This window comes from Nicotiana tabacum, chromosome 11 (assembly GCF_000715075.1).
Source record: "Nicotiana tabacum cultivar K326 chromosome 11, ASM71507v2, whole genome shotgun sequence".
Lineage (NCBI taxonomy): Eukaryota > Viridiplantae > Streptophyta > Magnoliopsida > Solanales > Solanaceae > Nicotiana > Nicotiana tabacum.
In genome coordinates this window covers 8,324,605-8,338,668 of record NC_134090.1, presented here as the reverse complement: position 1 = coordinate 8,338,668, position 14,064 = coordinate 8,324,605, and the positions used below count along the sequence as shown (strand labels likewise).

The 14,064-nt window shown below is 34.1% G+C and overlaps 1 protein-coding gene across 1 annotated transcript; it reads right to left on the bottom strand.

Annotated features, from left to right (window-relative positions):
* Positions 1-8,007: 8,007 nt before the first annotated feature.
* Positions 8,008-12,275, bottom strand: LOC142165730 (uncharacterized). The gene is made up of 5 exons (XM_075224092.1): positions 12,260-12,275; positions 10,610-10,938; positions 9,138-9,381; positions 8,981-9,031; positions 8,008-8,771 (listed from the first exon to the last, which is right to left on the bottom strand). The coding sequence occupies exons 1-5, from the start codon at positions 12,273-12,275 to the stop codon at positions 8,008-8,010; spliced, it is 1,404 nt and encodes a 467-aa protein (XP_075080193.1).
* Positions 12,276-14,064: the final 1,789 nt, after the last annotated feature.

The following is a 14,064-nucleotide window of genomic DNA, read 5'->3' as shown; positions in this document are numbered from 1 at the left end:
TTCAAGCTTTTTCAGAGCCAATTTTTATGTTATGTTATAATATATGTTCTCTATAATAATATTTCGCTATAATAGCCAAAAATATTTGGAACAAACGAGATTGTTATAGAGAGGTTTGATTGTACCTGCAACATCTAATACTTCTTCCCCTCCTATTGTTGCAACAGACATTCCTGATACATCTTCTACCTCTCCTGTTTCTTCTCCTTCTACCTCTTATTCTGCCCCTTCATTCTCTCCGGCTTGTGTGGATTAGCCTTCTCCACCTACTCCTACTTTAAGAAAATCCACCAGAACTGTCATCCAACCATCCTACCTATAAGACTATGTATGTAACTATGTCCTTCCTCTTACCCCTGTTTATGCAATATCTAAGGTGTCCCAAACTGAGGTACATGTGCATGAACCTCAATATTACCAGCAGGCAGCTTCTCATCCTGCTTGGCAAGAGGCAATGCTAAAGGAATTTCAGGCTCTTGAGTCCTATCAGAGATGGGACATTGTTCCCCTTCCTCCTCACAAAAAGGCCATCCCTTGTAAATGTGTTTACAAGATTAAACAAAGGGAAGATGGTTCCATTGAAAGGTACAAAGCAAGGCTTGTTATCAGAGGTGATACTCGGAGAGAAGATATTGACTTCACTAAGTCATTTTCACCTATTGTCAAGCTGACAACCATCAAATGTCTCCTGACCTTAGTTGTGAAGAGAGGTTTGACTATTTTTCAGTTAGATGTCAATAATGCTTTTCTCTATGGTGTCCTTCATGAGGAAGTTTATATGAAGATCCCACCCGGGATGGATGTATCTTCTAATTCTGAATCTCCTTCATTGGTTTGTAGAATCAAGAAGTCTCTATATGGCCTTAGGCAGGTTTTTAGACTGCGGTTTTTTAAACTGTCTGAAGCACTGCACTCCAGAGGCTACATTTCTAGCCTCAATGATTATTCTCTCTTCACAAAATCCTCTTCTAATTCTCTGGTTGTATTGGCAGTCTATGTTGTTGATATACTGTTAGCTGGTGATGATATTTCTGAGCTAAACTCTTTAAAGATGTTCTTGGACTCTCAATTTAAAATCAAGGATCTAGGTTTGATACATTACTTCCTAGGTTTGGAAATTTCCCAGCATCCCCAAGGATATTTAATGAATCAGCAGAAATACACCACTGATCTCCTTCAAGAATTCAACTATCATTACTTCTCCCCTGTTACTACTCCTTTGTATCCTTCTGTTAAGCTTACTGTGGACATGGGAGCTCATGTTTCTGATCCAAGTGTATACAAAAGATTAATTGAGAAATTGAATTTCCTCCAGCACACAAGACCTGACATTTCTTTTTCTATTCAACACCTAAGCCAGTTTCTTTAGAAACCCCAGGTACCTCATATGATGGCTGCTCTTCATGTTCTAAGATATCTTTAGCATGATCCTACTCAAGGTATATTGCTCTTCAGTTCTACTGATTTGTCTCTTGTGGGATTTTCTGACTCTGATTGGGGATCTTGTGCCATCTCTCGCAAATCTGTGAGTGGGTTTTATATCTCTCTTGGTGGCAGTCCTATGTCCTGGAAGAGCAAGAAACAACCTACCATCTCTTAATCTTTAGCTGAGGCTGAATATAGAGCCTTAAGGAAGCTGGTTGTAGAAGTTGTTTTGGTTGGTCCAGCTCTTAGGTAATCTTGGTTTGGTCATTTCACATCCTATTCCTATCTATTGCGATAGTCCAGCTGCCCTTCACATAGCCAAAAACCAAGTTTTCCATGAGTGCACCAAACACATCGAGATTGACTTCCATTATGTGCGTGAATGCATCACTGCTGGTCTCATTACTTTACATTTTGTCTCTACTTCAAGTCAACTGGCTGATATTATGACTAAAGCATTGCCCAGCCAGCTGCATTATAGTATTCTTGGCAAGCTTGGTGTTTCATCACCCTCAAGCTTAGGGGGAGTGTTAGAGCCCAGTTTACACACACAGCTGGCCCAACAATGTGATCCGGTCCAGTTTTCTTTTGTATTGAATATTAGTGTATTATACATTCTTTCATTTTTTTCTCATTTTTTTGTTGTAAATATAAATACTACTCAAAGTGAGAAATTAGACAACAAGACAGATATTTTCTAATGTTCATTTACCTATTTCTCTCTCTTCTCTCTCGACCCTTCTAGGGTTTATCTCTAATGGATTGACTATAGCTCGTTGAGCTTCAATCTAACATGTACCATGGCCAGAAGTCTGACATTTGACCTCAAAGGGGACCAAAATTTTAAACTAAGACCATCTATTTTTAAAATCATTGGGTATAATTTTTTGAAGTGACTTTTACATGGTATGATGTTGTCGACTTTGGTTTAAAACTACAGTCGCTATTTGAATTTTCATAAAAGCCTTATATCATTAGAAATCTGTAATTTCCATCTCTAATCGACTTTAACATCGTAGCTCTGTTTGCACACCCACCAACAAAGGATAACATAAATGAGAAACCATGTTTGATCTCTACAAAATGAAAACTAAGAAAAATGATAAAGAGAATAGAAATACGGAACAACGATGATAGTTTTTGACTAAAGAGTAATGACTAAAATAAATTAAATGTAGCTTTTGACTTGCATATTACAAAGATGATAGTTTACCAAACAAATTTGATAACTATTTTAATGATGTAGAAGTAACTTCTACGTAGATTCGCCTCATCTTATTGACCTCTGATTATATAGAGGGTTCATACTATAAATTAATGTGATAAACGTACAAAGTAAGAGGACAATCTAGATAGGTAAGGTTTTCGTCATCCCCGTTGATTTTATGATGCTAAAATCAAGAGAGGGTACTTAATTAATACATTATTTCAAAAACATTAGTGGTCGTTTTTGTCCTATACACAGGTAATTATATTTCTTCTGAATGCACTTTCCTTGACGTTTTAATCTAAAAAAAAATTGTAAACGCATTTAAAAATAACAGAATTCATAAATTACAAGTAAAAGAAATGAAGAAAAATAACTCATTAAATCCTCGCGGTCCCAAATGCTCTATAAACATAAATGTTTGGAGTTAAATGTAAGCACAAACTTAATTTACACCAGGATCTTGAACATGATGATCTTACACAAATTACAGAAAAACATACATGAATCATAAGCCATCATCATGAAGCGGAAGCGTTAGTTGGAATTAGTTTCTCGCCCCTTACCCTAACTTTCGTTACCGCCGACTTTAGTGATGGAAGAGAGGAATAAAAATATGGTAACCCTAATGAGTGGGGAGAGGACTAATTTATAGAGGTTCTCATTTAATCCGGTACGTCCATCAAGTAACCAATCGGACGGATGAGATTTGATCATTAATTAAATATTAATTATGGGCCTTAAACCTATTGTGCTACATATACGTAAGAAAAAATAACTTACATTCTCCCACTTGGCCCAATAATCACATAATATTAATATTTAATAATATAACCATCAGTTGCACATAAACGAATCTCTTCTGTAACTTCCATCATAAATATTATAATACGATAAACTACTAAATGTGAGTTATGGTAGTTATATATAATTTGTCTACATACTCCCTTCCATATATTACAACATTAATAACTTATCGTATCAGGTCCATAAGCTATAAAATATTATGGTCAACAATAATGTCTCCTTGAGACTTATCCTGTAATATCTCAAAACAATAATGTGTATACCATTATGAGAAACAGGAAATCGTTATTGTATATCAGAAACACGTAAAGAGATCAGAGTGTCAAAACATCCTAAATATATCAGTCATAAATACAGCCAATACCCATTCTTTGTACATGTTCTTTAAATATATTGGTTGTAAACCTTTCGTTAATGGATCTGCAATCATGAGATCTGTTCTAATATGCTCAAGTGACACTCTTTATTTCTGAACTTCCTCCTTGACGGTAAAGTGTAAATGCTTAATTTTTGCCTTTTATATATATATATATATAATATGTATGTGTGTGTGTGTGTATGTGTGTTTGTTCTTATTTGTATATGTATAGGTTTTAAGAGTTGAGTTTGATAAATGGGGTAGGGATTGGGTTAGTGTAATTTAATTAAAATTGTGCCAAAATTGGCCCAAATTTTGAGCCCAAAGAGCCCAAATCCGGTCCAAAAAGGGGGCTGCCAAGAAGAGCTTAAAACCACGTAGTTTTTTCTTGAAACTACGTCGTTTTGGTTAAGTGACAAGATTCAATCTCATCCATCTATCTTGATTTAATCCAACGATCCTAGTTTGATCTTCATCCTAGATATTTAAAGCCTAAAATCCACAAAATTTGCCCCATTTTCCCCATTATTTCCTCTCTTCTTTCCCTCTCATCACTCTCTCTTCTCTCTCTCCCAAGACCGCCGCCGCCAGAAATTGCCCACCGGCGGCGGCCGACCTCCAATCCCAAAATTTCACCATATAATCTCCAACACCTCCTCTTTCCATATCTCCAAACTAAATCCTTCAAAAAACCCTCAAACTCCTTGAATCTTAGATCTAGAAAACTTTCCCGTCATTTTTTTGCCCAAATTCTTGAAGCTCCAACCACTACCACCCTACAATACCTACATCAATGGATAGCGCTCCTCAAGACCTAGCTATTGATGTCAATTCTACCCCAAAAATCCGGTGACCAAAATCCGGCGACCTCCCGGAATACCCTCTTTGGCATACCACCGTTTTTTCGGTCTTTTGATGTGTAAAATGGTAAAATACTATTCTTTTTCATGGCTGATTTTTTGTTTTTTGTTTTAATTTTCAGATTTTATTTTTGTCTATTATTAATTATTTTAGCATTAGTTTTTGAAGTTTGAAATGTGAAATTTCCTGTTTTTGCACTTGTTGAAGTAGTAAAATAGTTTTGTATTGATAAAAGTGAGGTAGTGAAAAATACTTAAGAGTATATGGTACTTGTTTGGTTGTTTGTTTACTGCTTCAAGACTCTTTGAGTACAACACTCAAAAGTCAAATTGTTTGGTAAGAAAATGTAGACCTTTGGACATTGTTTGAATAAAAGTCTATCTTTGAATAGTGGAGAGCAGATTTTGTTTGAAATACTTGACAAGATTTGAACCAGAAAGTCTTGCTTTTTGAATTTAAGAGCAGATTTTGTAGAAATAATTGTCAAAAATATTGATTTTTATTTTTTTGAAATAGTTGGTTGTTTTGATATATAGGGGGGACTCCATCACACTTCCAGGAGGCATTTTATATAATTGCTTTGTCACAAAAACAAAAAACAAATTCAGCAGTTGAACACATGAAAAGTAAGCTGAAATGGTGAGCTTTGGGAGTGAATCTTAGAGTGCAAACTTTTAGAAAAGTATAAGTCCTCTTTAGAGTTCGTTTCTGGGTTCCCTCTCTAAGTTTTCGGGTTGTTTTAACACGGATTTGCTGCTGTTTTTACGCTGTTTTAGTTGCTGAATTACTGTTTATTCTTTTGCTACCAGGTAATCCTTTAAGACTCGTAATGTACGTATTTTCAGTAATGGGAACAACTTGAACATGCTGCACCATTTAAATGTGTTTGATGTGATGAATAATTTGACAACAAAAGAGCTTGTATGTTATTGTTATGTATCAAGCATGTGATAATGTGAATATAGTCCTTCATAATACTTGAATATTGAGTTGTAAGTTTTTGAATGTGATAAGTAATTATGGATTTTTTAAGCATGTTTTCAAGCTATTATATCTGAGTAACAATGCTAAGTATGTCATGAATGACTTTAGGTGTATAACACATAGCATGAGTTTGTTTTAGTTGCTGAAATTTACTGCCAACATATGCTTCTAGGAATGCTGTGATAATATCTTTGTGAATCTGGCCATTTTGCCGGATTTGCAAAAATGGTATTTTTGTAAAGTGGGCATTTTTACAATTGTGACTATGTAGTTAATGGTCATGAACTCAAACTAAGTAAAGAGCTAAGATTGTATCAACTTTGGGCCTTATTGAATCAAAGATAAAAGTTGGCTCATTTACCTTTGAACAACAAAATTACCCCTTTTCTTCTATATAGCATTGGGCCAATTGAAATTCATTTCTTAGCCCAATTTAATAATAAATTCCAGCAGCCCAAAAGCTCCATACAAGCTGACCCATTTTTTTTTAAACAAGAAGTTGGCTCATTTCTTTTAAAATAGGTAAAGTTGGTCCAACATTTATTTGAATAATTTTTTCCAACTATAAAGCTCGAAAGAATAATAATAATATCAGATTTTTCTACTATTTTAATTAACTAGTTTACCTTTAATTAATTTAAACGTTAGGCAAATAGTATGTGCGCTTTAACTTCACGGACTCACTTGTGTAGCGTGATGCTTAACTTTTAATAAGTTAATTCATCAATTTCATGTCATATTCAATAGTTTTAATTAATTTATAAATCTTTTGTCATAATCACGGATTTGCTTGCATAGTGTGGTAGTGATATTTAATAAATTTTCTGAAGAAAAAAAAGGGTTAATGTTTCCTCCAACACAATTGCAGCAATTTTTTAAAAGTAAATAACGTGCTAACAATCGTCTGTCATGACTGCGGATTCGCTTGCGTAGTGCCGTTATGACTAAATAATAAATTTCGTCGATCACGCATTCACTTGCGTAGTGTGGTTATGACATCTTATTATCCAAAAATATTCTTTAATTTTTTCTAATAATCAAGAGATAAAAGAGGATAGGTAAAATATAAAAATAATACAAATCACAGTTTGTCCAAAATTAATTCAAGCCAAGTTTAAGTCAATAAAGCGACTGTGTTAGAACCACGGGACTCGGGAATGCCTTATAAGAATTCCTTACCCGAACTTTATTTTCGCGGACCGATTAAAATAGAGTCAAACCTTCCTTTGACTAGGGATCCAAATAAATGGTGACTTGGAACACCGAAAAAATCAATTCTAAGTGGCAACTCTGAACAATAAAATAATCCTTATTCAAATTTTGTCACTTTAATTGGAAAAACTCTTTGGCCCATACACATATTATTATTATTTTGAGGGGTACAAAAGGGGTGTGACATAAAGTACCTTAATTTCATATGTTTGACACCTTTGGAGTACTTATCATTCTTGGAGAAGAATACTGCTGCAGAATTATCACAGTAAATTTTCAGCGGCTTAGTAATGGTGTCGACAACCCCAAGTCCTGAAATAAAGTTTAGCAGCCATAATGCATGAATTGTGGCTTCAAAACATGCCACAAATTCTTCTTCCATCATGGATGTAGCAATGACAGACTATTTGGCACTCTTCCATGATATTGTTCCTTCAGCTAATTGGAACAAATAACCAAACGTGGACTTTCTAGTGTCAATACATCCAGTGAAATCTGAATTCGAGTATCCGACAACTTCCAAATACTTGGATCTCCTATACATGAGCATGTAATCCTTCGTTCCTTTCAGGTACCTCAAAACTTTCTTTGCAACTTTTCAGTGATTAATTCCTAGGTTACTCTGATATCTTCCCAGCATTCCAACCGCAAAACTAGTACCCGGTTTTGGGCAAGTCTGAGCATACATCAGACTACCAATAAAAGAAGAGTAAGAAAATTATTCCATTTTTTTTTGTTCTACATCATTCTTAGGGCATTGCATGAGACTAAATTTATCCCCTTTTTGAATTGGAATAATTCATGCTAAACAATTGTTCATATTAAATCTCTCTAGAATTCTTTCGATATAGCCTTTCTGAGACAATCTCAATAATCATTGTGATCTATCACGAAATATTTCTATTCCTATCACATAGGATGCCTCACCCATATCTTTCATTTCAAAATTCTTAGAGAGAAAATCTTTAGTCTCACGCAATATGCCTAAATCATTAGCAGCAAGTAGAATATCATCAACATATAAGACTAAAAATATAAACTTGCTCCTACTGATCTTTTGGTATATCCACCGATCAATGGTATTTTCCACAAATCTAAAAGATGTTATGGTTTCATTAAACTTTATATACCACTATCGTGAGGCTTGTTTAAGTCAATATATTGATTTCTTTAGTTTACACACCACTTGACCGTTTCCTTTAGTTTCGAAACCCTCTAGTTGGTCCATATAAACTTCTTCCTCGAGATTTTCATTAAGAAAGGCAGTTTTCACATCCATTTGGTGTAACTCTAAATTATAATGAGTGACCAAAGTCATAATAATTCTTAACGAGTCTTTTTTTGAGACGGGTGAAAAGGTCTCTTTATAATCAATGCCTCCTTTCTGAGTATAACCCTTGGAAACAAGTCTGGCTTTGTATCGTTCAATATTGCCATTTGAATCGCGTTTGGTCTTAAAGACCCATCTACACCCGATTCTTTTAGAACTTTTTGGCAATTCAACAAGATCCCAGACTTTATTGTATTCTATGAATTTTAACTCTTCCTTCATGGCATCAATCCATTTGTCAGACTCATTACTTTCTATGGCTTGTGAAAATGAAATCGGATCCTTTTTAAGACCAATGTCAAAATTTGACTCTTGCAAATAAACCACGTAATCATCCGAAATAGCCGGGTTTCTAACTCTTTGAGATTTTCTTAATGGCATTTCTTGTGGTTCATTTGTGACGGATATTTGTAAGTTAGTTTCTTTATGAAGTGTTTCATCCAAATGTTGCGCGGTGTTGTCGAAGTGTTCTTCAACAACTGGAACAATATTTGGTATTTGTATAGAAGTAGGCACATTCGTGGTTAATAGAATATTGACCCTCACCTCTTTTATTTCTACACTTTGATTTTCAACACTCCCACTAGCTTCACCATTCTCAATGAATCTTACATTACCAATTTTAACAATTCTCGAACTATAGTTTGGACATTAAAACGCATACCCTTTAGATTTCTCTAGGTAACCAATAAAGTAACCACTTACTGTTCGAGAATCTAATTTCTTTTCTTGTGGATTATAAAATCTAGCTTCCGCTGGGCAACCCCAAACATGCAGGTGCCTTAAACTAAGTTACCTTCATGTCCACAGTTCAAAAGGAGTCTTTGGAACTGCCTTACTAGGAACCCTATTTAATAAATATACAGCGATTTTAAGAGCATACATCCACAATAATTTGGGTAATGAGGAATTACTCATCATACTCCTAACCATATCCATAAGTGTTCGATTACGCCTTTCTGCAATACCAATTTGTTGAGGTATTCCTGGCATAGTATATTGTGCACATATGCCATGTTCCTCGAGGAACTTTGCATATGGACCTAGACATTGTCTTGATTCATTATATTTTCCATAATATTCACCACCTCTATCTAACCTAATAATTCTCACCTTTTTATCTAATTTCCTTTCAACCTCATTAACAAACACCTTGAGAGCATATGCTGCTTGAGATTTTTCTTTCAGCAAATATATCTATAATGTGAAAAATCATTGATAAAAGTGATAAAATATTTCTCTCCACCAAAAGATGGAACATCAAAGGGTCCGCAAATATCGGTGTGTATAATTTCAAGAAGTTGGGTGCTTCTTGTGGCACCTTTCTTACTATGTTTGATTTGCTTTCCCTTAATGCAATCCAAACATATAGTAAGATCAGTAAAATTTTGATTCGTAAGAGTCTTATTCTTTACTAATCTTTCTAACCTTTCTTTGGTATATGACCCAAACGTCTATGCCACAAGTAAGCAGAATTTTCATCTAGTGAACTACGTTTGATTCCAACATTATGTTGAACAGTAAGAAGAGATTCAGAAAAACCAATATCGAGTTTCAATTTATATAAACCATCACTGAGAAAGCCAGAACCATAAAAACATAGCATTCTTATATAAATTGAAACATCCATTTCCAAACTTTAAATCAAATCCAGAAACATCAAGTCTTGAAAGAGAAATCAAATTCCTAGAAACTAAAGGTACATAAAGAGTCTGTAATAGATCAAGGTGACGTCCAGTCTCCATGATCAAACGATAAGTCCCTATGCCTTTAATTGGAGCCTTCATACGATTTCCCATGAACAAGAAATCCTTATTTAGATTTGTAGTTTGGATCGTAAGGAATCCCTACAACGTAGTAGATACATGAGTAGTTGCACCAGAATCAAGCCACCAAGTATTATTAGGAACTTCTGTTAAATTTGATTCGAAACATACAAAAGAGCTAATTGTACCTTTCTTTTCGAACCAAGCTTTACGTTTCAGGCAATCTTTCTGATAGTGTCCTTCCTTGTTACAGAAACGACACGTATCTGCCTTATGTTCCTTCTTAGCATCCTATGCAGCTTTAGCAGGTGCTTTCTTCTTCTTGAACTTGTTGGCCTTTCACTTTAAGTCCTTTACCAGCTCCTTGACCCATGAGGTTAATTGAATGACTCCCTTATTTCTTAAGTCTTGACTCCTCCCGAGTAAGCATACTGGACAATTCACTAACATTTCACTTATCCTTAATAGTGTTTAGTTAATTTGAAAAGGTTCATACTCAGGAGGTAACGAGTTCAGAATAAACTGAACCAAGAAGGAATCATCCACTTTCATCCCCAAGGTCTGAAGTCTTGTTGCAATGTTAGTCATCTCGATGATATGGTTTTGCATACTACGCGACCCATCAAACTTCATGGTCGTGAGTTCAGCCATTAGTGTACCAGCGAGAGACTTATCTGCAGAACGAAAACATTCTCCACAAACTTCAGGTATTCCCTGGCACATTCTGTTTGTGGAATAATACTCTTAATGTTGTTGGCAATATTCATTCGCATAAACATAAGGCTTAGCCTGTTAGAGCGTTCCCATACTTTATGGAAAGACTTCTCATCCGTACTGCTCGAATCAGTAATGGCAGCAGGCTTATCATTCACCATAGCCAAGTCAAGATCCATCACACCTAAGTGGAACTGGACTTGTTCACGCCATTCAAAGAAGTTTAATCCGTTGAATACAGTAACAGACGAAGCATGTGAATGAAAAGGAATGGCTGCAAAATAGATAATACATGCTCACAAATCAATATGGATTCAACAAAACAGTTAAATCATATCGCAATTCTTCTTTGAGTAAATACTACAACACACTAGCATAATTTAAATGTCATTTAGTCTTTAATAGGTAATTAAATATTTTTAACCAAATATATATGCCATCTTTGGATAGACAATATATATTTGACTAAGAATATTAATTTACCTCATCATATTCACTATTCATAGAATAATTGATTCACCTTTAGGTAAATCCTTAAGTTCTAACAATAGTGAAAATTAATATATCCACTAATTTTTAATTATAGGCATTTCATTAATTTCATGGATAAACTACAATTTATGTATGCATACTTTTGATTAACATACTAGTTTGGCCACTTTGGCGACTAACAAACTATATAAACATAAATGCACACATAAAATAAGCATCACAAAATTTTATGCATGTGAATATTTTAAAATATTCTAGTTTGATCAATTTGGTGACTAACAAACTATATGAACATTAGTACATGCATAAAATATAAATATTATGTATGTATATATTTTAAACATTCTATATAACTTTTAAAAAAAAAATTAGTCATTACACAGTATAAGAACCAAATTATAATTAATGCATAATGTGAGATTTCCGTGAAACTTAGCATTCAAGAAAACTTTTTAGGAGTAAAACTTTATTTCCTCAATATCACTAAGATACCGTAACATTACTTTTATGACCTAGAAAGTAACAATTATTTTTGTATTCAAAATCTTAACAAAATATAAACGTATTACGAACAATCTAGGCCGAAACTGATATGGATAATAATTAGGGACAATACGATCATCATGTAAACAAATAATAAGTCACCACCACGTTCAATGAAAGGAATTTAAGAATATACACTCGCCAAAACTCCAATTCTGTTGAATCGTAAGTTTGGTACGTACACGTACACCATTAAAAAAAAAATTTATCTTACCCAATATATTCAAAGTCAATTCCCCAAAGCCATAAATCAAACAATACACATAAGACATCATCTGAGGTATGGAGAAAACTGAATCGTAAATATAATCCGTGAATCATAAAGCTTCAAATATCATATGATATCAACCGAGAATCAAACCAGTACAATATCAATAAAGTGAAGGATTGAGAAAGAAATATAGTTATATATAGCAAAACTCACTTCTCGTTCAATCGTACTAGTAAACGAAGATTATCAGTTCAAATATCCATGCTCATGGTACCATATGTAAGCATAAACTTAATTTACATCAGGATCTTGAACATGATAATCCTACACAAATTACTGAAAAACATACCTGAATCGTAAGTCATCATCGTGAAGCGGAAGCGTTAGTTGGAATTGATTTCTCGCCCCTTGCCCTAGCTTTCGTTACCACTGACTTTAGTGATGGAAGAGAGGAATAAAAATACGGTAACCCTAATGGGTGGGGAGATGACCAATTTATCGAGGTTCTCATTTAATTCGATATGTCTATCAAGTAACCGATCGAACGGATAAGATTTGATAATTAATTAAATATTAATTATGAGCCTTAAATCTATCGGGCCACATACATGTAAGAAAAAATAACTTACATTAAACACTGTTCCGATCCCTAATAATTTTCTTATATTATATCCCCAGAACCCCACCACAAAATTGTTTTAATTCTAGGCTTATCCTTTATTTCATCACAATATCTTGATGTGGTCCAAAAGGAGATTCGAGCAGAGGGCAGACCTATATGTAGTATTGAGTAGACCCGTAAACTTCGGCAGAAATCTTATATACGTATGTATATAATACTTTGAAAACGCGTTAATTTAAATTATTTAGCACTCTAAACACTAATAACTTTTTGAAAGCATTAGTTGAATGGAATATTATGCCACCGTCTTATTTTATTAAAATGGATTCGGGGATGTGACAACAAATTTAGTGACAGGGAAGTAGGGACATATGCTAATAAATGAACTTGCCAGCTTCAGATATTGAAATAAACTAAAACATTGTCCCTCCATTATGTGTATCTTTTTCTTTTTCAGATATTACAAAAGAAATTTAATGCACTTACCTTAATATTATGTTATCTCTCTGTTTGTGGTTTGAGGCACATTTCATCTGAACTTATACTAATATTATGTCACATAAGTTGTCTCGTTGCTCAATAGTATACGTTATGATCTAATATATATAATTTTCTATGTTGCCGACGTTCAAAGGTGGATATGTATTAAAGATAGTCTCTTAAGGAGTCGTTTGGTTGGAGAGAAGTTATCCCATGATTAATTATCTCATAATTAGTTATTTTGGAATTAATTATTTCACTTTTTTATGGGGATAAAAAATACTACAATCCCGAGATAATTAATCTCGGGATTAATTATACCTTAATTTTCTATCAGCCAAATATGCGATAAACTCTTCTTAAATTTAGTCTCGGTATTAATTATTCCTTACCCCTCGTACCAAACGAGTCCTAAATGTATTCATTGTTTCAGTTCAATGATCTATATATGGTTGAAAATTATCAAAAAATATTTTTCATCTTATGTCCGAAAATATGATTAGATGGTGTAGTCAAAGGCAGATTCAGGATTTAAATTCTATGGGTTAAACTTTTAGATTTTTATCATTGAACCCATTATAATCTTAAAGTTATTGGTTCATCTCTACAATTTATTGTAATTCTAATAAGATTTTATACATAAATTTATGCTCCGCATCGAAAGTTATGGGTTCAATTGAACCCGTACCTACAACGGTACATCCGTCCCGGGGTGTAGTGGTACATACTCTGTGAGCAGCTTATTTTTGACCATGTTTAAATTTATTCCTACTTTTCTCTAATCACTACCCACTTTCCTCACTTTCTCCACTCACTATCCACTTTCCCCATTTCCCCACTCAAGTTCCCCACTCTCCCCAAAAAATATTTCCTCCACCCACTCTTCATCATTCTCTCTACCTATAACACACACATCAAGACCTCACCTTAAAAAAATTTATATATAGAAAATGGCGCATTTTACAAGAGAGCTCTCTTCTTCTTCTTGGATTTTTTCTCTAAGAAACAGACAAATACAACAGATCTCACCCTTTCTTCCCAAGAAAAACGGC